The sequence below is a fragment of the Corythoichthys intestinalis genome, chromosome 8, assembly GCF_030265065.1.
Source record: "Corythoichthys intestinalis isolate RoL2023-P3 chromosome 8, ASM3026506v1, whole genome shotgun sequence".
Lineage (NCBI taxonomy): Eukaryota > Metazoa > Chordata > Actinopteri > Syngnathiformes > Syngnathidae > Corythoichthys > Corythoichthys intestinalis.
This window is the reverse complement of record NC_080402.1, coordinates 1,336,453-1,364,241: the sequence shown is the minus strand read 5'-3', so window position 1 is coordinate 1,364,241 and position 27,789 is coordinate 1,336,453. Positions and strand designations below refer to the sequence as shown.

The following is a 27,789-nucleotide window of genomic DNA, read 5'->3' as shown; positions in this document are numbered from 1 at the left end:
TCTGGAAGGAAGGACAGTCTCTCTCTCTCTCCCCTGGGCATCCTTTCAGCCTTAGTAACGCCATACTTTGGACTTGTACTTGAATAGAAACACTCCTCTTATTCCACTACTTTGGCCGATTAGTATTAGTTTGCCATGATGGGTAGATTTGAAGTTGGTTGGCCATTCCCAGGTCACTTCCTGTTCAGTAACAGAAAGTGAACTGTAATGCGCCAAAATTAACAGGAAGTGACTGAAAATCAACAGGAAATGACCTGAACCGCCCAAAAGGAACTCACTGGCTGCCATTGACTGCCAGTGGGGTCCAATCCGTTTGAACTGGGAGGGCATTCCCGGGCCGCTTCCCGTTCTGTAAACCCCTAACCCTCTGGAACAGGAAGTGACCTGTAAATGCTCCCAAAAGTGACCCAAAATCAACAGAGGGTACCTCAAAATGAACTGTAACTGACCCAGAAACGGCCTCCAAATCAACAATAAACGACCCCTAAATGTGCCAAAATTAGTAGGAAGTGACCCATGAATGCCCCAGAATCAACAGACTCAAAATTGACAGGAAGTAACCCAAAATAAACAGCAATAGACCCAGAAATGCCCCAAAATCCAAAGTGACCCTTAAACTCACCAAAATTAACAGTGACCTATAAATAAACTAAAAGGAAGTGAACCCAAAATGCCTCCCAATCAACAGGAAGAGACCCATAAAACCCCCCAAATCAACAGGAAGTGACCCAAAATGCTCCAAAATCAAGAGGAAGTGACCTATAGCAACCTCAAAATTAACAGGAAATGACCCATAAAAACCCCAAAATTAACAGGAAGTGAACCATAAAAACCCCCAAATCAACAGGAAGTGAACCATAAAAACCCCAAAAGGAAGTCCCCAATAAAAACCCCAAAATCAACAGGAAGTGACCCGTAAATGCCTCAGACCAACAGGAAGTGAACCATAAAAATCCCAACAGGAAGTGAACCATAAAAACCCCTAAATAAACAGCAAGTGACCCATAAAAACACCCAAAATTAACAAGAAGTGACCCATAAAAACACCCAAAATTAACAAGAAGTGAACCCAAAATCCCTCCCAATCAACAGGAAGTGACCCAAAATCAAAGAGGAAGTGACCCATACTATCTCCAAAATTAACAGGAAGTGACCCAAAATCAAGAGGAAGTGACCCATAACAACCCCAAAATCAACAGGAAGTGACCCATAAAAACACCCAAAATTAACAAGAAGTGAACCCAAAATCCTTCCCAATCAACAGGAAGTGACCCAAAATCAAAGAGGAAGTGACCCATACTATCTCCAAAATTAACAGGAAGTGACCCAAAATCAAGAGGAAGTGACCCATAACAACCCCAAAATTGACAGAAAGTGACTCATAAAAACCCCCAAATAACCAGGAAGTGACCATAAAAACCCCAACAGGAAGTGACCCATAAAAACCCCCCAAATCAACAGGAAGTGACCTGTAAATATTCCAAACCAACAGAAAGTGAATCATAGAAATCCCAACAGGAAGTGACCCAAAAAACCCCTAAATTAACAAGAAGTGAACCCAAAATGCCTCCCAATCAATAGGAAGTGACCCAAAATCAAAGAGGAAGTGACCCATAATATCGCCAAAACTAAAAGGAAGTGGCCCAAAATCAACAGCAAGTGACCCATAAAAGCTCCCAAATTAACACGAAGTGAACCCAAAATGACTCCCAATCAATAGGACGGTACATAAATGCCCCAAAATAAACAGGGAGTGACTGATAAAAAACCTCAAATTAACAGGAAATGACCAAAATCAACAGAAAGTGACACATAAACCCCCAAATTTAACAGGAAGTGATCCATGAGAACCCTTAAATTTACAGGAAGTGACCCAAAATGCCCCAAAATCAACAGGAAGTGACCCATTTAACCCCCATAATTAACAAGAAGTGAACCCAAAATGCCTCCCAATCAATAGGAAGGTACATAAATGCCCCAAAATTAAAAGAAAGTGAACCATAAAAATCCCCAAATTAACAGGAAGTGACCCATAAAATCCCCAAATTAACAGGATGTGACCCCAAACCAACAGGAAGTGCCCCCATACCAATAGGAATTGACCCATAAACTCTCCAAAATCAACAGGAAGTGAAGCCAAAATGCCTCCCAATCAACCGGAAGTGACCCAAAATCAACAGGAAGTGAACCATCAAAACCCTAAAATCAACAGGAAGTGAACTTTAAATGCCTCCCAATCAACAGGTAGTGACCCAAAATGCCTCCCAATCAACAGGAAGTGACCAAAAATCGACCGGAAGTGACCCATAAAACCCCCCAAATAACAGGAAGTGAACCCAAAATGCCTCCAATCAACAGGAAGTGACCCAAAATCAACAGGAAGTGACTCATCAAAACCCCAAACTTAACAGGAACTGACCTGTAAATACCCAAAACCAACAGAAGGTGACCCATAACAACCCCAAAACTAACAGGAAGTGAACCTAAAATGCCTCCCAATTAACAGGAAGTGACCCAAAATTGACAGGAAGTGAGCCATAAAACCCCCTAAATTAACAGGAAGTGTCCGAAAAACAACAGGAAATGACCTGAAACGCCCCAAAATGATCTCATTGGCTCCTATTGACAGCCTTAGGCGTCCAATCCGTTTGAACTGGGAGGCTTGACAGCCAATGAACTTTGTTTTGTCCATTTTCATTGGCAGCCAGACCTCCCACATTTTATAGTGAGCCTTTATGCAGTATTAAACAACCACAACAAGCATTTAAAATGGCGCATTTCATAAAAAGACAAGGACTAAGATCATAAATCTAAGTGTTTATTAATAATAATACACAGCCCCGTAAAATGCAAAGTAGAAATACTTGACATTTGTGTGTGCGCATGTGTTATTTGTTGACAAATAAGCCTTTTTTTTTTTTTTTTTTTTTTGCATTCCTCACATATTACACGGCGGTCCAGCATGTCCTGTTTTTAAGGCGGCGTTGACTCCCCCCCCAAAATGTAGAAAACACACACAAGATGGCGCTGTTGATAGGAAACACACTCACACACAAAGGTGACAAAATGTGAATAAGAATAAAAAGAATTTTTAAGGTGCTCCAGTCATAAACAGTGTCCCGAAAAAAATAAAACCCATAGAAAATCCCCTTTGCAGCTAAAATGTGGATGGGAATATAGTACGGACGCCCCCTGGTGGAGGAACTGCTGATCTAGCCTGTTTTGTACAGCTTGAGAAAAAACAGTATACCACTTTTGATTTCCTGAACTTTTGGATGAGTAAATGATGTCAATTAGATATAAAATGTTGAAAGGAAGGGCCTTTTTTGTTTCAAATATCCCGCTTTTTTGCCGCAAGCGTGAACGTGAAAGGTGTCCATCGTACGGAAGAGGATTAGGGCCATTGAAGAAAAAAAAACATTCTGACTTTAAAGTTGGAATTCTCGCTTTATTCTCCGAATTGCCCCACATCAACAAGAAGTGACCCCAAATTCCCCAATTGAAAATGAAATAATCTGCTATCAACAGGAAGTGACTCCAAAATGCCCCCAATATCAACAGGAAATCACCACTAAATGCCCCAAAATCTACAGGAAGTGACCTGATATCAACAGGAAGTGACCCTGAAATGCCCCAAAATCAACAGTAAGGGAACTGTTATCAAAGGAGTGACCCCATATCAACAGGAAGTCACCACTAAATGCCCGCAAAATCTACAGGAAGTGACCTGATATCAACAGAAAGTGACCTCAAAAATGCCCCCAAATCAACAGCAAGTCACCTGTAACAGGATGTGAAGCTGAAAAGCCCCCAATATCAACAGGATGTGACCCCAAAATGCCCCCAAATCAACAGGAAGTGACCTGCTATCAAATGAGTGACCTGATATCAACAGGAAGTGACTTCTAAATGCCTCCAAATCAACAGGAAGTGACCTGTTATCAAATGACTGACTCAATTTCAACTGGAAGAGACCCCAAAATACCTCCAAATCAACAGCAAGTGAACAAAAACTGCCAACTAATCAACAGGAAGTGACCAGATAAACAGGAAGTGACTCTGAAATGCCCCCAAATCAACAGGAAGTGACCTGTATCAACAGGAAGTGAACCCAAAATGCCAACCAATCAACAGCAAGTGACCAGAGATCAACAGGAAGTGACCCTTAAGTGCCCCAAAATCATCAGGAAGTGACCTGCATCAAAACGTGAAGCTGAAAGGCCCCCAAAATCAACAGGAAGGGACCCCAAAATGCCTTCAAATAAACAGGAAGTGACCCCGAAATGCATCCAAATCAACAGGAAGTGACCCCCAAATGCCACCATATCAACAGTAAGTGACCTGTTATCAAATGAGAGTCTCAATATCAACAGGAAGTGACCCTGAATTGCCTCCACATCAACAGCAAGTGCCTGTTGTCAACAGGAAGTGACCTGCTATCAACGGAGTGACTCAATATCAACAGGAAGTGACCTGTTATCAAATGAGTGTCTCAATACCAACAGGAAGTGACCCTGAAGTGCCTCCACATCAACAGCAAGTGCCTGTCATCAACAGGAAGTGACCTGCTATCAATGGAGTGACCCAATATCAACAGGAAGTGACCCTGAAATGCCTCCAAATCAACAGGAAGTGACCTATTATCAAATGAGTGACACAATATCAACAGGAAGTGACCCTGAAATGCCTCCCAATCAACAGGAAGCGACCCCGAAAGACCCTTAAATCAACAGTGAGTGACCCATTATCAACAGGAAGTGACCTGTTATCAAAGGAGTGACTCAATATCAACAGGAAGTCACAACGAAATGCTGCCAAATCAACAGGAAGTGACCCCAAATCAATAGGAAGTGACCCTTAAGTGCCCCAAAATATGAAGGAAGTGACCTGTATCAGAACCTGAAGCTGAAAGGCCCCCCCAAATCAACAGGAAGGGACTCCGAGATGCCTCCAAATCAAGAGGAAGTGACCCAATATCAATAGGAAGTGACCCCTAAATGCCTCAAAATCAACAGGATGGGACCTGTTTTCAACAGGAAGTGACCTGTTATCAATGGAGTGACCCAATATCAACAGGAAGTGACCCTGAAATGCCTCCAAATCAACAGGAAGTGACCCCGAAAGACCCTTAAATCAGCAGTGAGTGACCCATTATCAACAGGAAGTGACCTGTTATCAAAGGAGTGACTTGATATCAACAGGAAGTGACACCGAAATGCCGCCAAATCAACAGGAAGTGACCCGTTATCAACAGGAAGTGACACAACACAGCGCATTTTGTTCATTTAGCTGTTATGCTCATAACTGAGATACACTGTGTAGCTTGTACGCTATTGCTAATGACATCTTTAGGTCAGAATTCTGACTTTAAAGTCAGAATCTTACAATCCTAAATCCTCTTCCGTACCATCGGTCAAAAACCGAAAAAGTGGGCGGAGTAAAAATAGGAATATCAGGTATGAGGAGCGTCCCTTCGATAAAACAACTAAAAAAAAGTGAGTCGAAAGTCTGACGCCGAACAAACAGCAATGGGTTAAAGTGCATCAAGGCTAGCGGTGACCATTTGTAACATTTGTCCTAGAATCAAAGTCTTTTGGGTGTGGACGTAACAACAACCAAAAAAAAAAAAAAAAAAATTCGGCCCGTGAGCGTAAAAACAAGTGAACGAAGAGTTAAAAAACAACAACAAAAAAAAGGTACTAACGAGGTCTTCTGTTGGCTAGTGAGAGCTGTGTCGCAACGCGCGTCTTCTGTGCTGAGGAGGGCGGGGCCGGGCGGGGCGGGAATCGGGGCAGGCGGGGACGGCCAGAATAGGGGCGGAGCCGGGAATCCTTCATGGCACTTGCTTGACGTAGTTTCCCGGGAAGGTGCCGAACAACTTGCTTCGGCGAGATGTCCCTTCAAAATAAAAAATAAAAATTGTCATTGAACTCATTCGGTGTCACACCAGAAAATCGGTTGCAAAATATGTAAATGAATATTAATTTGATATTGATATTAAAAATACACCTCTTTTACTGATATTAAAAATACACTGACAGCAGAGCAGCATCACTTCCTGTTGATTTTAGGGCATTTAAATGTCACTTCCTGTTCATTTTACATCACTTCCTTTTCATTTGGGGATATTCCCAGGCCACTTCCTGTTCCTTGAGCCAAAATGAACAGGAAGCGACCAGTAAATGCCCCAAAATCAACAGGAAGTGATGCAGAAATGACCCATAACGAACAGGAAGCTTTTCTGGATTTAGGGGCATTTACAAGCCACTTCCTGTTGATTTTAGGTCATTTACAGGTCACTTTCTTTTTATTTGGTGATATTCTCGGGTCACTTCCTGTTCCTTCACCCAATATGAACAGGAAGTGACCCATAAACCCCCCAAAATTAACAAGTGAACCCAAAATGCCTCCCAATCAACAGGAAGTGACCAAAAATCAAAGAGGAAGTGACCTGAAAGCAACAGGAAGTGACCCATAAAAACCCCCAAATTAACAGGAAGTGAACCCAAAATGACTCCCAATCAATAGGAAGGTACATAAATGTCCCAAACTAAACAGGACGTGACCGATAAAACCCCCCAAATTAACAGAAAATGACACAACATCAACAGGAAGTGACACATAAATCCCCCAAAATTAACAGGAAGTGACCCATAAAAACTCCAAAATCGACAGGAAGTGACCCACAAAAACCCTTAAATTAACAGGAAATGACCCAAAATGAGTCCCAATCAATAGGAAGATACATACATGCCCCAAAATAAACAGGAAGTGACCGATAAAAAAACCCCCAAATTAACAGAAAATGACCAAAATCAACAGGAAGTGACACACAAACTCCCCAAAATTAACAGGAAGTGACCCATAAAAACTCTTAAATTAACAGGAAGTGACCCAAAATGCCCCAAAAATCAACAGGAAGTGACCCATAAAAATCCCCAAATTTACAGGAAGTGACCCCAAACCAACAGGAAGTACCCCCATACTAACAGAAATTGACCCATAAAATCTCCAAAATCGACAGGAAGTGAACCCAAAATGCCTCCCAAACAACCGGAAGTGACCCAAAATCAACAGGAAGTGAACCATCAAAACCCCAAAATTAACATGAAGTGAACTTAAAATGCCTCCCAATCAACAGGTAGTGACCCAAAATGCCCCAAAATCAACAAGAAGTGACCCAAAATTAACAGGAAGTGACCCAAAATGCCCCAAAATCAACAGGAAGTGAACCAAAATCAACAGGAACTGACCTGTAAATACCCAAAACCAACAGGAAGTGACCCATAAGAACCCCAAAATTTAGGGGCATTTACATGTCCCTTCCTGTTGATTTTAGGTCATTTACAGGTCACTTTCTTTTTATTTGGTGATATTCTCAGGTCACTTCCTGTTCCTTAACCCAATATGAACAGGAAGTGACCAGTAAACGTGCCAAAAATAACAGGGAGTGACCTGTAAATTCCCCAAAATCAACTGGATGTCTTCCTGGAACTTACAGGTCACTTCCTGTTCATTTCAGGGCATTTAAAGGTCACTTCCTGTTCATTTTGCATCACTTCCTTTTCATTTTGGGATGTTACCAGGTCACTTCCTGTTCAGTAACCCAAAATGAACAGGAAGTGACCTGTAAACGCCCCCAAATCGACAGAAGGTGACCCACAAATGCCCCAAAACCAACAGGAAACCTTCCCGGATTTGAGGACATTTGCCAGCCACATCCTGTGGATTTTAGGCCATTTAAAGGTCACTTCCTGTTCAAAAACCCAAAATGAAATGGGTTAAAGGTCACTTCCTGTTCAGTAACCCAAAATGAACATGTAAATGCTCCCAAATGAACGGGAATTGACCCACCAATGCCCCAAAAGCAACAGGAAGCCTTCCTGGATTTGGGATCATTTACAGGTCACTTCCTGTTGATTTTAGGCCATTTACAGGTCCCTTCCTGTTCAATAAGCCAAAATGAAAATGGGCTAAAGGTCACTTCCTGTTCAGTAACCCAAAATGAACAGGAAGTGACCTGTAAATGCCCCCAAATCAACAGGAGGTGACCCACAAATGCCCCAAAACCAACAGGAAACCTTCCCGGATTTGAGGACATTTGCCGGCCACATCCTGTTGATTTTAGGCCATTTAAAGGTCACTTCCTGTTCAATAACCCAAAATGAAATGGGTTAAAGGTCACTTCCTGTTCAGTAACCCAAATTGAACAGGAAGTGACCTGTAAATGCCCCCAAATCGACAGAAGGTGACCCACAAATGCCCTTAAAATCAATTGGATGTCTTCCTGGAACTTACAGGTCACTTCCTGTTCATTTCAGGGCATTTAAAGGTCACTTCCTGTTCATTTTGCATCGCTTCCTTTTCATTTGGGGATATTCCCAGGTCACCTTCTAATCAGTAACCCCAAATGAACAGGAAGTGACCTGTAAATGCCCCCATATCAACAGGAACCTTCCTGGATTTTAGGACATTTACAGGTCACTTCCTGTTCATTTTAGGGCATTTAAAGGTCACTTCCTGTTCATTTTGCATCACTTCCTTTTCATTTTGGTATATTACCAGGTCACCTCCTGTTCAGTAACCCAAAATGAACAGGAAGTGACCTGTAAATGCCCCCAAATCGACAGGAAGTGACCCACAAATGCCCCAAAACCAACAGGAAGACTTCCCGGATTTGAGGACATTTAAAGGCCACTTCCTGTTGATTTTAGGCCATTTACAGGTCACTTCCTGTTCAATAACCCAAGATGAAAATGGGCTAAAGGTCACTTCCTGTTCAGTAACCCCAAATGAACAGGAAGTCACCTGTAAATGCTCCCAAATGAACAGGAATTGACCCACAAATGCCCCAAAAGCAACAGGAAGCTTTCCTGGATTTGGGATCATTTACAGGTCACTTCCTGTTAATTGTAGGCCATTTACAGGTCACTTCTTGTTAGGCAACCCAATATCAACAGGAAGTGACTCATAAATGGCCCAAAATAACAGGAAGTGACCGGTAAATGTGCCAAAAACAACAGGGAGTGACCTGTAAATACCCCAAAATCAACTGGATGTCTTCCTAAAACTTACAGGCCCCAAAACCAACAGGAAACCTTCCCGGATTTGAGGACATTTGCCGGCCACATCCTGTTCATTTCAGGGCATTTAAAGGTCACTTCCTGTTCATTTTGCATCGCTTCCTTTTCATTTGGAGATATTCCCAGGTCACCTCCTAATCAGTAACCCCAAATGAACAGGAAGTACCTCCAATCAGGTATTATTGGAGCCACCTAGCACCGCGTTTGCAGCAGAGTCCCCATTCCTGCTCTGCTCTCTCATCTCCGTGAGTTTGTCTCTCTCACTTTTCTCGCGTCATTCAACCAACATACTAACGCATAGTAACGCACGCCTTTCCCGCCTCACTAACGGTAACGGCGATGCCAAGATGAGAAAAGTAATTCATTAGATTACTCACTACAGAAAAAAATAACGCCGTTATTAACAACACTGTTGATTGATGTCTTTTACTTACCGACAAACCATCCGTCGTCACACTTCTCCATGACGTCGATGACGTCGCCCTCCCTCAGCTCCAGCTCGTCTTCGTTTCGTGGCACGTAGTTGTACACGGCCTGGAAGCTGTTTTGCAAAAAAAAAACAAAAAAAAAAACCCAAGTCATTCAAAAAGATTTTATGGGAATGAATTATTCCTCCTTTTCATGCGGTCGCCAGCAGCCATCTTAAAGCAGTGGACTTTGTGTTTGATTCCGGGGTCACTTCCTGTACATTTTGGATCATTTTCTTCCCTTCCTCCCAGTCCAAATTGTTTGGACGTCTAGCGCCGTCAATGGCATCATTTTAGGACACTTACAGGTCAATTCCTATGGATTTTTTAAAAATCTCTAACAATCTTCCCAGTTGGTGTTCTAGTGGTTTTTTGGATTTGGGGGTGTGGCTTAGCTATTGCAGTCCATTGCCATAAAAGTGACCCAACAACCAAAATGACTTTGACACCCATGTTCTAATTGATCCAAAAAATAGAAAAGGCGCAACTTACGGGTCTCCGCCGCCGTGAAGAGCTTCCTGGACTAACCGCTGAAAAAGAAGGGACTAGCGTTAGCCGACTTAACATTCTATGGACAGCATCAGCAATGCAAGGTAAAACAATCTGATGATGTTTGTTTATCTCCCAGCCAATGGAAGAATAATAATAAGTTTTTTTGGACGGAGACGCGTCCCCCTACCCTTCGACCTCTGGCGGGCCTCCGACACAAGACGGGGCTACGAGGCGGCTTTCCACCCACCATCGCTTCCTGCTCATCGGGCATACAGAAAAAAGCAAGATGGAGGCAGCGGCTCTTCCGAACGAATGCAAAAAAAAAAAAAAAAAAAAAACCCTCACGATGCAGTTAGTGGATGTCTGTTAGCGTGCACGTCAAACGATTTGAATAACCTCAATGACAGATGAAAAATCTGATATTTTTCACATTTTAAAAGATTAAAAGTACAGCAAAGTCAAACGTTTTGAGACACTTTACCATTCAGTAGAATAATAAAGTGTCCCATAACATTTGACCACAGGTGTGTTTACTGTCCCCCCCTATTTTAATAGTACAAAAAAAAAAAGTCAGTAAAAGATGAATAATTACAAAAATATGCATATTTTTTAAAAATCAATTAAAAAAACATTATTGACTGTTTCTCTCCTTTTTACGTTTCTTATAAAAAATGAAAAAACAAAAAAGAAAAATATAAAAGAGAAAAATAAAAATGTACTTTTCCTGCTTTTCTTTAAATTAAAAACAAAAAAAATGATATACTTTATTGTTTTCCTTTTCTGTATATTTTTTTCATTTACTTAAAAATAAAAAAATATTATTTACTCTTTCTCCCCTTTTAGGTTTTTTATTAAAAATTTAAGAAAAAAAAAAGAAAAAAACGAAAAACAAAAAAACAAATGTAAAATAGAAATGTAATTTTCCTGCTTTTTTAAATAAAAACATAAAAAGATTTCCTTTACTGTTTTCCTTTTCAGTAACTTTTTTTCATTTTATTTTATCATTTATTATTAAATATTTATTATTTATGATATATTTTAAAAAAACATTCACTGTTTCTCCCTTTTAGGTGTCTTATTAAAAATGAAAGAAAACAATTAATAAAAAAAAAACGAGAGAAAAAAAAAAATCTACAAAAAAATGTTATTTCCCTTCTTTTTTTTAAAAATTAAAAACAAAAAAAGATATCGTTTTCAGTAACTTTTTTTTTCCATTTTATTAAAAAAAAAATTTTCTGTTTCTCCCCTTTTAGGTTTGTTACTGAAAATGAAAAAAAAAAATTTTTTTTAAATGAAATAAATAAATAAAAATACAATAAATTGTTGTTTTCCTGCTTTTTAAAAAAAAAATTAAAACAAAAAAAAGTATCCTGTATTGTTTTCCTTTTCAGTATATTGTTCCCATTTTATTAGAAAAACATGATTTACGTTTTTTTCCCCCTTTTAAGTTTCTTATTAAAAATGAAAGAAAAAAAAATAAAAATGGAGAAAAAAATGATAATAGAAAAATAAGTAATTTTCCTTCTTTTTTTTCAAATTAAAAAAATTAAGATATTCTTTATTTTTTTCCTTTTCAGTATATATTTTTTATCTTATTAAAAAATTGAACAGGTATTATATACAGTTTTTCCCCTTTTAAGTTTATTATTAAAAATGAAAGAAAAAAAAATGCAAATAGAAAAAAAAACGTAATTTTCCTTCTTTTTTTTCAAATTAAAAAAATTAAGATATTCTTTATTTTTTTCCTTTTCAGTATATAGTTTTTATTTTATTAAAAAAATTGAACAGGTATTATATACAGTTTCCCCCCTTTTTTTAATTAAAAAAATCATAAAAAACCTGAATTTCCCATAAAAAAACATAGATTTTTTTTAACTTAACATTATTTCTATTTTTTGATTCTCTTACCAAAAATGTGGGGGAAAAAAAAGATGAAATTTTAAAATTTGCTTTGAATTATTGAGTAGTTTGGGCTTGAACAGGTTAAAAAATGAAAACAATTTGAAAGATAAATACTTTTATCAAGTTTTTTTCCCATAAAAAACAATAAAATAAAATGGAAAAAAAACCCCGTTTTTTTCAATAATTAAAAAAATAATACATATCAATGGTAGGCAATCAGTTAAAATAAAAAATGTTATTCCTCTGGTCAAGATGCACCCTCCTTCCCTCCCACCAATGAGTTTCTGACTAGTAGACATCCAATCCATTTGAAGCGGGAGGCAGGTGGCGTTCATTCATTCACTGCCAACACTCCCCATCCAAATAGATTAGACATACTGTATGTTGCCCTAAATGTGAGTTTTTAACAAAAGCAAAAGACATTTTCACAACACATTCACAAAACACATTTTCATCCTATTTTTACGAACCACATCAACACATAATCTCCGATAAAAATGCAGCTTGCAACAAAGATCACTCTGACAGCCCCATATTAATTAATGCACTCCTCAATCCAAAAGTGTTAAAATTCACCCCGAGCGTCACGACCTCAACTCCCCTTTACCTTGACCTTGGGAGACCTACGGCCCGGGTGGGACACCAACGGGGGGGAGCGGCGGGAACCGAAGAGCGGGGGGGACGTGGAAGGGGGCGACCCGGCCGAGCGAGTCGGGCTCAGCGGCTCGGGAGAGCGGAGGGGGGACGCCGGGGGAGAGGGCGAGACGGGAGGCCTCGTAGATAAGGAGGGGAGGGGCGGGGGGCGGGACCGGGGTGAGGGGGGCACACCGGGGGGAGAAGGAGAGCGTGTGGGGGGAGTGACGTCAGCCTAATGGGGGGCAATCACACATAACACTGAGAAAAAAAAAATCTTCAAGACTTTCAAGTTTCGTCAGCCTCGGTAGGACAAGGAGGAAAATATTCCAATAAAACTCCTTCACTGCCATCAACAACGATAGTTATCAAACCATTTCAACTAGCGATGAATGATCATATTTCAGTGCTATTGATGAAGATAAGACATCCAATCCATTTGGACCGGGAGGAGATCTGGCAGCCGTCGAACCATTGCTTCATGGGAATAAGACCCTACAACCATGGCCGTCAATGAGACATGTCACCGTTCAATGAACCAATGTCGCCCATACAAAAATGGGCGCCACTAAGACAGGTCACTCATCATTAAACCATTGCTCTGATGGTAATGTCGCCCCTACCAAAATGGCCGTCAATGAGGCACATCGCCTGCCAACGAACCAATGACCCCTCTACTAGGCATGTGCCGGTATGAGATTTTGACGGTACGATAACCGTGAGCAAAAATACCGCGGTTTCATGGTATTGCAATTGGAACATGAATATAATGTGAAAATAAATAAATTAACAAAAAATAAATATTTTATATAAAATTAAAATAAATAGAACCTAGACTATACCCACAGCCACAGCTCAAGTTGCTCAATATTAGACCAAGAACAAAATAATTGCTATAAAAAAGTAAAAATACTTCTAAATAAAATTAAAAATATATACTGTATGACTTTTTTTTGAGGGGGAGAAGCTGAAGTTTCGCCATTTTCAGCCACTGTGTCAACTTTCTTCTACATGATGTCATGCCTTTGTGTTAAAAAGAACAAAGAATTCATAAGTTAATAAGTTAGTTAAAAATGTATAAGTTAATTAAAATGTAAATATTGTTGAGGAAAGGTTTCATCTAAAACAAAAAGTGAGGAGTGAGACCTACTTTCGCAATTAGCGATCTTTGACGCGATCCTTTTTTTCTTCTCCCCTTCATTCAAGCATGTTTCTCACTCAGCGGGTGTGAGAAATAAAACGTCGACGAAGCTTCTCTCCCAGCTTAGCCTAGGCTAACATTCGTCTTTGTAAGTTTTAGTTAGTTTGTATATTGAATTTGAAAGAAAAATGTGTGTTTTGGCGAACTTTTTAATGGTGCTACTGCTATCCTGTTGAATTTAATCACACGTGGAAAAATACAATTGTACAACGTTTTAAATGTATTCATTTGTATATTTCACCACAATTTGAGAGCTCAATAAATTGAAGAAAAGTACGCCTTGTGTTTGGAGGGTTTGTTTTTGGGTTTGCTGGCTGTTTAGCAGAATAGCGTCATCATCGTACTCTAGAGTTAGTTATGGTGTGCCGCAAGGATCTGTCCTCGGGCCCATCTTGTTTACGCTGTATATGCTTCCTCTAGGTAATATCATCAGAAAACATAGCATTAACTTTCACTGTTACGCTGACGACACACAACTGTATTTATCAATTAAACCTGAGCAGGTCAGGCAAGTAGAAAAACTAAGCGCCTGCGTCCGAGATATAAATACCTGGATGAGCACTAACTATCTTTTACTTAACCCTGAAAAGACAGAAGTCCTTATAATAGGCCCGAAAAGTGCTAGAGACTCTTTATCTGCCCAGATAGTCACTCTGGACAATGTAAGTGTAGCCTCCAGCGCCACAGTTAAAAACCTAGGAGTTTTATTTGACCCTGACTTATCGTTTAAAGCACACATTAAACAAACCTGTAGAACGGCTTTCTTTCACCTGCGCAACATTGCCAAAATTAGAAATATTTTATCTAAAAGCGATGCAGAAAAATTAATTCACGCGTTCGTTACATCGAGATTGGATTACTGTAACTCCCTACTTGCAGCTTGTCCTAAAAACTCTCTAAAAGGTCTTCAGCTAGTCCAAAACGCAGCAGCAAGACTTTTAACAGGAACCAATAGAAGAGAGCACATCACCCCTGTGCTCCAGGCACTTCACTGGCTTCCAGTCGAGTTTAGAATTAAATTTAAAATACTCCTTCTTACATTTAAGACCATTAATGGGTTGGGGCCATCTTATCTCACCGATGCTCTCGTTCCATACCGCCCCAACAGAACACTCCGATCTCAGAATGCAGGTCTACTGGTAGTTCCCAGGGTTTATAAAAGTACTGTCGGAGCTAGAGCCTTTAGCCACCAAGCCCCTGTTTTATGGAATCAGCTTCCAGCTAGTATTAAAGAAGCCGAGACAGTCTGCACATTCAAGATTAGATTAAAAACGTTCCTATTCGACAAAGCTTATGGTTAGGCTAGTTGAAGTCGGAGTAGACTCACAGTTTAGTCTAAGCTGCACTAGAAGCTATAATGCTGGGGGCAGTACAGCCGCTGAGTTCTATCTCCTTTTCTTACTCTACCTACCACTTGTCTTACTTTATTTCTATTTTCCAATGTTAATATCTAGTTGTCTAGTCTCTTCATCACTAGTCACCCGGTGTCCCCTTTCCCCCCTCCCCTCTGGGGAGGGGCTATTTTTCAGCTGCAGCCTCCTGACTGTCCGGACCCCTGGCTGGATTGACGTCCTCGCTGCTACCCCCGTCTCATCTGACCAGAGGGACCTCTTCTTGCTCCTTTACTCCACTGTATTTTTACGGACTACAATTTCGCTTGCTAATTCCCATTAGCCGTTCTGGGGTTCCTGTCTATCCGTCCTGGGAGTGGATCTCTCCTGACTGTGGTACTCCCCAAGGTTTCTCATTTTTCTCCCAATTGACTCTGGAGTTTTTGGAGTTTTTCCTTGCCGGCATGGAGGGTCTTAAGGATAGGGGATACCCAGGACTTGAACTGTATCTATTCATCTTTGTTGCTTCATTTCTAATTGTGTAACATATTGCCTCTGTAAAGCCCTTTGAGACCTCTGTTGTGATTGAGGGCTATACAAATTGAATTGAATTGAATTGACACTCACGGCAACAAACAGGGGAAGGGTGAGCACTGCCGCACCAAGCCACTTCGGCTGCATTTTGGCACATGAAAAATAGCGAATATCGTACTAAGGTATGACGGAAAATTTTAGTGGTTTTGAAACCGCGACGTTTTCACACCACGGTAAACCGTGAAACCGGTAACCGGCACATGTCTAGCCTCTACCAATATGGCCGTCAACAAGGCACGTCACCGACCATCAAACCAACATCCCCCCTAACAACATGGCCGCCTCCGTCCATCAACTGCAATCTTGATTATTTTTTAAAATTAAAATTATTAATTTAATTATAAAAAAATTCAAGTAATTGTGCAAAGCAAACTGAGGCAGGTACTAGCCATCGAATCGTGGCTTTGATGGTAATGTCTCCCCTACCAACATAACCATAACCTTTCCCTGGATAATTTTTTTAAAATTAAAATTATTTTATTTTATTTTATTTAAAAAAAAAATTGTGCCCTGTAATTGACTGGCAAATGATTCAGGGTGTCCCCCACCAACTGCCCATAGTTAGCTGGGATTGGCTCCAGCAACCTTGTGAGGATAAACGGCTTGGAAAACGAATGAATAAATGAATTTTAAATAATTGTCGAAAGCAAACTGAGGCAACACTGAGGCAGGTACTAGCCATTGAGCCATTGTTTTGATGGTAATGTCGCCCCTACTAACATGGCCGACACAGAGGCACATCACTACTCATCGAACCGTGGCTTTGATGGTAATGTCGCACCTACCAACATGGCCTTCAATGAGGCACATCACCTGCCAGCAAACCAACGTTGGCCCTACCAACATGGCCGCCTACGTGGCACATCACCAGCAATTTTTCACTTGATTTTTTTTTTTTTTTTTTTACTTAAAATGATTCATTTTTAAAATAATTGTCCAGAACAAACTAAGGCAGGTACTATGCATCAAACCATTGTTTTGATGGGAATGTCACCCCTACCAACATGGCCGTCAACGAGGCACATCACCTGTCAGCGAACCAATGTCGCCCCTGCCAACAAGGCCATAAATGAAGCACGTCGTCGCCACTACCAATATGGCCGCCACCGAGGCACATCACCAACAATCTTTCACTTGATTATTTTTTTCATTAAGAATAAAAAATAAAAAAAAAACTGCTTTAGTCTAAAGCAAACTGTACTGTAAATTTTATACTTATATATATATATGTATATTATTAATGAAATAAAAGTAAATATTGAAAACGGAATTGAGAAGCTAAAAATGAAAAACCGATACACAAAAAAATCATAAAAAGATTCTAAAAAAATAAGAAATAAAAGTAAATATAAATTATATTAAAAATATTTTTCTAAAACGTTTAAGTATTAACATTTAATTTTAAATGAGTTATCCATATATCCATTTCTCTTAAAGTATTTTTTAATGATTTTTAAAGGTCATGTGAAGAAAAAGCAAGCCACAAATTGCAAATACTGATGTTATAAAATTAGAAAAATACATCATATTTTCCTCCATGTCTTATCCAAGGTCCTCCAGCTATTTAGGACTTAAAGCACGTTTCCACCTGGCAGTACAGTTTCACTTCAGCGGCATCAAATGGATTGGACGTCTAACTCCGTCAGTGGAAGCCAACGAGTAAATAGCAGACATTTGACATTTATAAAATAATCTAGTTATGACTTCATTTTTAATGTCAATGCCTTGACTTGGATGGGAATGTTGCCCCTACTAGCATGACCGCCAATGAGGTACATCACTGGACATCGAACCAACGTGGGCTCTACCAACATGTCCGCCACCGAGGCACTTAACTGCTCATCGAACCGTGGCTTTCATGGAAATATTGCCCCAACCAACATGGCCGCCACCGAGACACTTAACCGGTCATTGAACCATGGCTTTGATGGAAACGTCGTCCCTACCAACATGTCCGCCACCGAGGCACTTAACTGCCCATTGAACCATGGCTTTCATGGAAATATCGCCCCAACCAACATGGCCGCCACCACCTGTTTCTGTCAAAGCCATGATTCCATGACCGGTTAAGTGCCTCGGTGGCGGCCATGTTGGTAGAGGAGACCTTTCCATCAAAGCCATGCTTCAATGACTGGTTAAGTGCCTTGAAGGCGGCCATGTTGGTATGAGCAACGTATCCATCAAAGCCATGCTACAATGGCTGGTGATGTGCCTCGGTGGTGGCCATGTTGGTAGGGGTGATGTTTCCGTCCAAGCAATGGTTGGATGACTGGTTAAGTGCCTCGGTGGCGGCTATGTTGGTAGGGGCAATGTATCCATCAAAGCCATGGTACAATGGCTGGTGATGTGCCTCGGTGGCGGGCATGTTGCTAGGGGCCACGATCCCATCAAAACCATGGTTCAATGGCCGGCGAGGTGGTAAAATGGTATTGAGTATTTTTTTTTTTTTTTTGAGTATTGACATCGAGTTGTTATCAACTCATTTTAATTGGCAGCAAAAGCATGAAAAGATCTTTCACCGCCCCTACCAACATGGCTCCAGGGCAGCCAACTTGGTAAGAGCCATGTTCCCATCATAGTCAATGCATTGACATTAAAACAAAGCCATAACTAGTCTATTTCATCAACGTCAAAGCGTCTGCTGTTTACTCAGTAGCTGCCATTGATGGCGCCGTCAGACCTCCCACTTCAAATAGATTGGACGTCACGGCAGGTAATGATTTGAGCAAGCAAAAATAGTATCGGCGCAACACTTACGAATGAGCGAAAAAATATTGGTTTGCCTAATTAGAAAGCAACTGTACTGCTTGGTGGAAAAGTTTGAAGGTGGGCTCACACGTGCTATACCTGTGGACTGAGTCTGCCTGTCAAAATCTCCGCCACCTCCTCACTAGCTTCCTCATCGTCATCTTCCTGAATGAATAACTCGATACGAGAGGACGTAGGCCTCCGGGACTCGGGCGGGGAACGTCGGATCGCTTCGGGAAACGGCGGCGGAGTGACCGACGGTGCCGCCTTTTCCGACGCAGACTCCTCCCGGGAAGCTAAAACGTCGGAGGGGAAAGCGGGGATCGAGGGGGCCGGCCGATCTAGGGGCGAGGGGGCGGCTACGGTGAGCGACAGCCACTCCCGGGTGACCGCGCGCAGAACGGAAGACGGGGCGAGGACGGGGGCGGGGCCGGGAGACCAAGGCGGGAGATGCTCCGAAGGCTTTGTGAGGGGAGAGGCAAAAACAAGGAGTGTTTTTTTTCCTACTGTAGCACCGTCAAGACAAACAGTTGACATATCCAATATGATCTTGGCTAAGGGTTAATATTGGATTTGACCGGTAACAGCACGGGAGTACCGTAATTATCGGACTATGACCGCTACTTTTTTCTCCCTCTTTTGAACCTCGTGGCTTGGAAATGCTGATGAGCTGCATGTCTTTTAGTATAAATACCTTATAAAGCATCTGTGGTTTATTGTCCAGTAAGTCATATATATAAATGAAGTTTTCCTGTAAAATATGATGGTTGCGGCTTATAGTCCCAAAATTACAGTACTGACTATGAATGAGTAATAATGATATGAATACATCATAAAAATACAAATAAAAAAATTATTCACCCCTTAATACCTGAATTTGGATTGAACAAATACTGTATATGTTCCATATAATTGAGGATAGTATGTACTTAAAAATAGGATAAATGAAGAAATATGGAAAAATAATATGGAAGTATAGAAAATTTTAAATTAGACAAATTTTGAGAAAAGAAATACAAAGAACTATATACAATTATTTAATCAATTAAATAAAAAATAAAGAAAATAAAAATTTTGAACATAAATGATAAATTATAAAAATTAACAAATCCTTTTTATTTTTGAAATAAAAAAAAAAATTGTTAGTAATTTGAATTTTGCATGTTTAGATAATTTCTTTATAAAAAGCTGAAATTAGTAAATATTACTTAAACATTATTTAAAAATAAAAATGCAATTGTAAAAACAAATTCCTTCTATTTTTTATTTTTGAAAATTATTAGTCATTAGTAATGTGAATCTATTTATGTTTAGATATAATTTCTTAATAAGATGAAATCAATAAACAAATATAGAGCAAGAATTAAAAAAATATTTGTCTTGCTGAAAGATGCGCATGCAGAAAAGCACCTCATACCCACTGTGAAGTATGGGGGTGGGTCAGTGATGCTGTGGGGCTGTTTTGCTTCCAAAGGCCCTGGGAACCTTGTTAGGGTGCATGACATCATGAATGCTTTGAAATACCAGGACATTTTAAATCAAAATCTGTTGCCCGAAAGCTGAAGATGGGTCGTCACTGGGTCTTTCAGCAAGACAATGACCCTAAACATATGGCCAAATCTACACAGAAATGGTTCACCAGACACAAAATCAAGCTTGTGAAACATTATAGGAGAAGATTAGGTGCTGTTTTGCTGGCAAAAGGGGGTTGTACAAAGTATTAACACCAGGGGTGCTAATAATTATGACACACATTTTTTTATGTCAAATATTTTTTTCTTTATGTGGGATTTTTTTCCTCACTGAAAGAATGCACTTGTATTGAAGGTTGGATATTTCTCTTTTTTTCCATTAAGGTCCCATATTATTTGAATAAACAAAAAAATTATTAGAAGCTAAAAAACATCTTTTTCAGGGGTGTCAATAATTATGGAGGGCACTGTATTTTTTTTTTCAATGTAAATTCAGGCAGCGAGGGGTGAATCTCCCTCCTTTTCACGAATGGAAACGGAGGGCCGCGTCAAATTGCGACATTCCCTCACCGTGACGGGCGCCGAGCCGGGCGTCCTGTCGCCACGGTATCCGTGGGGGTCCGCGCGGTGGCCAGAGCGCTTGATCAAGTCCACGTAGGCCACGGGAAAGATGCCCCGCTTGCCGGTGTCCGGGATCTTCCCCTCGTACCAGTTCTGGTCCACCTGTCGGATCACCGTCACCCGCTCGCCCTGTTCGCGCGCAAGTCCAAACGGATTAGACGTCTGGCGACGCCGAAAGATTCGGAGCGTTACCTTTCGCAGCGACAACTCCACGTTGGTGTCGGCGTTGAAGTTGTAGCGAGCCACGGCTTGACCGATCTCCCTGACGTGGGCGGGCGGAGGCGGGCGGCTGGGCTGCGGCTTTTCCGCCGATGCCGTCTTCTGAAAACACCCGATGACAGTCTTGTACGTGTGTACTAGCGATAAACCCATCCCGTTTGTTGGCAGAAGCACAAAAAGTCCTTTCGTCACCCCTACCAACATGGCCGCCCCGATGAGACGTTCTCGTCAAAGTCAGTGGCGCCCCCAGGGGGTGGCCAGGGGTGGCCACGGCCACCCCTATAAATTTGTTGGCCACCCCACTGGCCACCCCGCTTGCCACTAAATCGTAGATTGTTGTAGCATCAATTATGCATTTCATCCCAAATTCAAATCTGCTAGCACCTGTTTTTCCCCAGTAATTATTTTGTTTTGTTAAATGTACACCTTCTGCCTAATATATACATAACCCAATAAAACAAAATTGTTATGGAACTCAAAATGTTGACTGGACAGTTATGGACTATGCACATTAAATCATTAGTAACAAGGCGTGTCAAACAATTAAAATTTTTAATCGAGTTAATTACAGCTTAAAAATTAATCAATCGTAATTAATCGCAATTCAAACCATCTATAAAATATGCCATATTTTTCTGTAAATTATTGTTGGAATGGAAAGATGAGACACAAGATGGATATACACATTCAACATATGGTACATAAGTACTGTATTTGTTTGTTATAACAATAAATCAACAAGATGGCATTACCATTATTAACATTCTGTTAAAGCGATCCATGGATAGAAAGACTTGTAATCCTTAAAAGATAATAAAATTTGTAAAATTTTCAATCAAAAAAATAAACTGGTAGCCCGCCATTGTTAATGCTAATAATTACTTACACAATGCTCATGGGTGCTGAAGCCTATAAAATCAGTCGCACCCAAGCGCCAGCAGAGGGCGACAAAACTCCGAAAAACACAACAAGTACACATTTCACTGTGCTGTCATTTTAATGTTTGAGCGGGGCATGTGCGTTAATTGCGTCAAATATTTTAACGTGATTAATTTAAAAAAATAATTACCGCCCGTTAATGCGATAATTTTGACAGCCCTATTAGTAACATCAAATATTACATAATACACAAAAGTATATCAGTAGCCATGTCCTTAAGTCTTTCTTATAGTTTTCCCCCTGAACTTTTTACTGCAATAATATAATGAAAACCTGAAATTATGGCTTTTAGTTTTGGCCACCCCAAGATTTTGAGTGGCCCCATCTGGCCACCCCTATGAAAAATTTCTGGAGGCGCCACTGGTCAAAGTCAAGGCATTAACAATTGAATTGAATTGAATTTGAATTTATTGTCATCATCATCATCATCATCAAAATCAAAACCATAAGGAAAGAAAGAGAAAAGAAAAGAAGGAAATCAACAGTTTGTTTATCCAAAAACAAGATGAAGATAGACATGACAAGGGAGACGGAAAAGCAGAAGCTTATCGGCATTGACATTCAAATCAAGTCACAACTAGCTTCAACCGATATTGAAAAGATTATTTAATCGACGATGTTGAGGCCTCACTGCAATACGTACCTCCACGTAAGCGATGGGGAAGATTCCCACGCGGCCGCGGTGCTCGCCTTCGTACCAGTTGTTGTCGATCTGTCTGATGATGTTGACCGCATCGCCTTTCTTGAACGTCAGCTCCCTGCAACGCAGTCGGTCGGTCCAAGTCAGAACGAGAGCCTTGTACTGTATTTTCCAGACTATAAGACACACTCTATTCGTTGTTGTATACTACATGAACATATGTACCGTATTGGCCCGAATATAAGACGGCCCTGAGTATAAGACGACCCCCTCTTTTTCAAGACTCAAGTTGGAAAAAAGACTTTTTGAACACCAAATTAATTTTTATACAGAAAATAATTACAGTACATCCGAAACAAATGATTATAACAATATATTTGAGAGAAAAAGCATGTTATTTTGCCTCATTCAAATCTTAATATCTGAACATTTAAATATGTAAACTAGGGCTGTCAAATGATTAAAATTTTTATTCGAGTTAAGTACAGCTTTAAAATTAATTAATCGTAGTTGATCGCAATTCAAACCATCTATAAAATATGCCATATTTTTCTGTTAATTATTGTTGGAATGGAAAGATAAGACACATGACGAATATATACATTCAACATACGGTACATAAGTACTGTATTTGTTTATTATAACAATAAATCAACATGATGGGATAACATTATTAACATTCTGTTAAAGCGATCCATGGATAGTAAGAATTGTAGTTCTTAAAAGATAAATGTTAGTACAAGTTATAGAAATTTTATCTTAAAACCCCTCTTAATGTTTTCGTTTTATTAGAATTTGTTTTTAGTTTTTCTAGTTGAAATTTTTTTAGTAGCTCGCCATTGTTGATGTCAATAATTACACAATGCTCATGGGTGCTGAAACCCATAAAATCAGTCACACCCAAGCACCAGCAGAGGGCGACAAAACACAAAAAAACACAAGTAACAAGAAGACATTACACTGTGCTGTCATTTTAATCTGTTTGAGCGGGGCATGTGCGTTAAATGCATCAAATATTTTAACGTGATTAATCAAAAAAATTAACATGCGATAATTTCGACATCGACAGCGGTGATGTAAACTAAAGTGCAATCACATTCGCAAAAGAATGGCTTCTGGTTTTTGAAATATATATATAAACCAAACTATTGTGATAAAACAACAAAATTACAATAACTGCATTAACCATCAAAGTGAAGTCTAACTGTAACTGTAGTCTTGAAACAAATCTGAATGAGGAAAAACATTGCAATAAAATAATGCAAACTGGTTCAACTTGAGAGTAGCTGAGATCTGTCATGACAATATCGCTTCAAAGATATCTGGCGCCATCTAGCATCGTGAATGAGTATAATGTCTAGACCCCGAATATAAGACTTCAATGCAAAAAACACCGTCTTATATTCGGGCCAATACGGTATATTGGCACTGCCATGTTGAATAATGTAATTAAGTTAATTTTAGGACTGTCAAACGATTAAAATTTTCAATCTAGTTAATTACAGCTTAAAAATTAATTAATCGTAATTCAAACGATCTATAAAATATGCCATATTTTTCTGTAAATTATTGCTTGAATGGAAAGATAAGACAAGACGGATATATACATTCAACATACGGTACATAAGTACTGTATTTGTTTATTATAACATTAAATCAACAAGATGGCATTACATTATTAACGCTCTCTTAAAGCCATCCATGGATAGAAAGACTTGTAGTTCTTTTTTTAAATTTTATATTAAAACTAGGGCTGTCAAAATTATCGTGTTAACGGGCGGTAATTAATTTTTTAAATTAATCACGTTAAAATATTTGATGCAATTAACGCACATGTCCCGTCCAGACAGATTTAAATGACAGAGTGAAATGCCCACTTGTTAATTGTGTTTTATGGAGTTTTGCCGCCTTCTGCTGGTGCTTGGGTGCGACTGATTTTATAGGCTTCAGCACACATGAGCATTGTGTAAGTAATTATTGACATCAACAATGGCGGGCTACTAGTTTATTTTTTGATTGAAAATTTTACAAATTTTATTAAAACGAAAAAATTAAGAGGGGTTTTGATATAACATTTCTATAACTTGTCTTTTAAAAAATACAAGTCTTTCTATCCATGGATCGCTTTGACAGAATGTTAATAATGTTAATGCCATCTTGCTGATTTATCGTTATAATAAACAAATACAGTCCTTATGTACCGTATGTTGAATGTATATATCCATCTTGTGTCTTATCTTTCCATTCCAACAATTTATTTTACAGAATATATATATAATTTACAGAAAAATATGGCATATTTTATAGATGGTTTGAATTGCGATTAATTACGATTAATTCTGTAATTAACTCGATTAAAAAATTTTATCGTTTGACAGCCTGAATTAAAACCCCTCTTAATGTTTTCGTTTTATTAAAATGTGCAACATTTTCAATCAAAAAATATACTAGTAGCTCGCCATTGTTGATGTCGATAATTACACCATGCTCACTCATGGTACTAACCCATAAAATCAGTTGGACCCAAGCGCCAGCAGAGGGCGCCAAAAACCAAAAAACAAGTAACAAGCGGACATTACACTGTACTGTACATTTTAATCTGTTTGATCTGTTTTTAAATTTAAAAAAAAAGCAAGCATTAAGTCATTTTATTAATTTGATTAAAAATTAAAAGAAAACAACCGTAAATGTTCTCCTAGATTCAATTCCATGATAAATATATAACCTTTACAAAAAAGGAAAAAAAAAAAAAAACCTGAAAATACTGTATATTGAAAGTAGGGCTGCAGCTATCGATTATTTTAGTCGTTGATTAATCGATAAACTAGCTAGTTCAAATAATGAGTCATCGGATAAGGAACATAAAAAATTTAAATACCTGAGCTGAGCCTCAAACGGTATAAAAACATAAATATATGAGGATCTAAGCACAACAAAAGAACTATTGGCTAACTTACATAGCTAACGTCCACTAGCTTAAATGCTACAAAATGCAAACTTTTCTTTTTTGACTATGAAAAAAATATGCAAAAATAGCCTATGAACTAAATTAAAAATGCATTAAAAACAGCTCAAAGAAAAACTTAGTTTATGTTGGTCTTAACAAGGAGCAGCTGGATTCAGCCATGTGAAATGAATTATAGCATATTCACTGTTGCCACTAGAGGTCAGTGTATCCACCCAAATCAATAAAACTAAATGCAAACACTTTCAAAACAAACCATTATGACATTCTAACTAAACGAATACTTGAAGCAGCAAAATTTAATCCGAATCTTTTTTCTAATCGAATTACTCGAGTCACTATCGTTGCAGCACTAATAGAAATCCTGATTAATTTTGTTACATTTAAAAAACAACAACTCATTTTTAAAATTTGATTCAATCCATCCCTGATTTATGCCACATAAACAGGAAATGTGGCAACTGATCCCATGTTATAAAAAAGCAATATTCCCTGATTTATGTTATACAAACAGTAAATAATGTGATTTATGTAAGAAAAAAAAAAAAAAACTCAGCTAACAACAAAATCACTTTCGCCAATGTTTTGTTGTCGCCGGTGCTAGGCGCAATACTCACTTGGCCGTCTGCGCCTTAAAGTCGTAAATGGCTCGGGCGGGCTGCTTCTGATGGAGGAGAGAGGACAGAATAAGTTGGCTCATCTGTTTGTGGGACACCTACAGGCGAGAGACCACAAATGCAGACCGGATTACTAGCGAAAAGTACCCGAACGGCGTTGACCAAACGGGGAAGGAAAACGCAGTGCTTACAAATCTCCTAAAATACTCCCTAAAATGAAACAAAATACTCACTGAAATGAACAGAAGACTTTGAATTTTACTGAAATGCTCACTTCAGTCAACAAAATGCTGCCTAAAATGAAACAGTAGTTCTACTCAAAGAACTGACTGAAATGTACAAAATACTTTTTGATTCCACTGAAAAATTCACATTAGTGTTCAAAACACTTATAAATGACCTGAAACACAACCTCAAATGAATCAAAATACTTTGATTTAAACCAAAATACTCACAGAAATGAACAGTTTGCTTTTAATCCTACTGAAATACTCACCTCAGTAAACAAACTAGCATAATTTTCAACCTATAAGGTGCACCTGACTATAAGCCGTCACCCACCAAATTTGGCACGAAAACGGCATTTTTTCATAGATAAGCCGCACTGGACTATAAGCCGCAGCTGTCCTCAGTGTATTATGGGATATTTACACCAAAAAGTAACACTATTTGACAGCGGCATCATATGATTGTCGTAAGACCAAATGAACCACCATGAAGCTTTGAACCAATTGGCTGCAAAGCTTTATTGCTTCAAGACGCTTCATATGGCCATCACTGCTCCCTTGGGGTAGACAGTCAACCTCTGCTGCCATCTGCTGTCAACACTGTTGTTGTCCAACATCCCTCCTAGCATGCATTGCAACCCTATAGATAAATAACAATCAAATTCATGTTCTGTGGTAATTATTTTTTCAGTTACTGTACCGCTTGTTTCATTAACTGCTAGTTATAGTATTTGGTAACACTTTATTTGACAGTGGTGCCATAAGACTGTCATTAGACAATCATAATTATGACATGAAAATGTCATGAGCGTTAATGATTGCTTATAACAGATCGTCATTTTGTGTTATCCGGCAAATTATTTCCCTTTTGAATGGATGTAAAAGATCCAAGCTGGACATAAATGGGGTGACATAATTTGCTGGAGTACACTTAATGACACAAGCATTCAGTAATGTCCATGATAGTGTCATGTCATAATTATGACAGTCTTATGACGCCGCTATCAAATGAAGTGTTACCTATGAACTAAAATCATCATTAAAGAAATCAACAAATAAGCCGCACTGGATTATAGGCCGCATGATTTAAAATGAAGGAAAAAAGTAGCGGCTTATAGTCCGAAAATTACGGTACTCATAAATTTCCTGAAATACAACTAAAAATGAAACAAAATACTTCTACTTCAAACAAAATACGGACTGAAAATCTTTTAATTCGGCTAAAACACTATCTAAATTAACCAAAATACTTCTATGCCTCCTAAAATAAAATAAATAAAAATAAATACTATATATAAATAAAAAGTTGTTAGATGTCTGACCGCTTTGTGCCTCATGAGTCACAAAAAATATGTTTTGCTTTAGAATTTTAATGCATCCCAGCCTTTAATGCATCGCGATGCATTGCCGAATCGAACCGAATCGAATCGTGACCCTCTGAATCGAATCGAATTGTGAGGGCAGTGCCGATGCACACATCTAGTGGACGGTGGTGGGTCTCCTTACCTCTCTGTCATGCGTGGCTCTCGGAGTGTGGCGTCCGCCGTCAGCGGTGGAATAACTCCTGGGTACTTCCTGGTCTGTGATTGGTCAGAGACAAAACGGCACAGTCGGCATAGCGACAGCAATGAGGACAAA

The 27,789-nt window shown here is 39.2% G+C and overlaps 2 protein-coding genes across 5 annotated transcripts in view; both read right to left on the bottom strand.

Moving 5' to 3' along the window:
• Positions 1-451: 451 nt before the first annotated feature.
• sorbs2a (sorbin and SH3 domain containing 2a) overlaps positions 452-27,789 on the bottom strand; it is a 109,719-nt gene continuing 82,381 nt past the window's right edge. For 2 of the 4 annotated variants that reach the window (XM_057842875.1, XM_057842877.1), the window contains 7 exons: positions 27,658-27,731; positions 25,925-26,022; positions 22,346-22,460; positions 20,494-20,865; positions 10,043-10,080; positions 9,518-9,624; positions 452-5,898 (listed from right to left, as the gene is read on the bottom strand). In XM_057842875.1, the coding sequence (XP_057698858.1) occupies positions 5,834-5,898; positions 9,518-9,624; positions 10,043-10,080; positions 20,494-20,865; positions 22,346-22,460; positions 25,925-26,022; positions 27,658-27,731 (869 nt within the window). In that variant the 3' untranslated portion in view covers positions 452-5,833. The remainder of the gene's footprint in view (positions 5,899-9,517; positions 9,625-10,042; positions 10,081-20,493; positions 20,866-22,345; positions 22,461-25,924; positions 26,023-27,657; positions 27,732-27,789) is intronic. The other 2 variants (XM_057842874.1, XM_057842876.1) reach the window with 2 other exon arrangements.
• LOC130920050 (DNA translocase FtsK 1-like) lies at positions 18,120-19,351 on the bottom strand. The gene has a single exon (XM_057842881.1). It carries the CDS (start codon positions 18,986-18,988, stop codon positions 18,545-18,547), a length of 444 nt encoding a protein of 147 aa, XP_057698864.1. The 5' UTR covers positions 18,989-19,351; the 3' UTR covers positions 18,120-18,544.

Excerpts from the sequence above, each read along its gene's own strand:
- LOC130920050 (XM_057842881.1), bottom strand. The coding sequence starts at position 18,988 with ATGTCAACTGTTTGTCTTGACGGTGCTACAGTAGGAAAAAAAACACTC.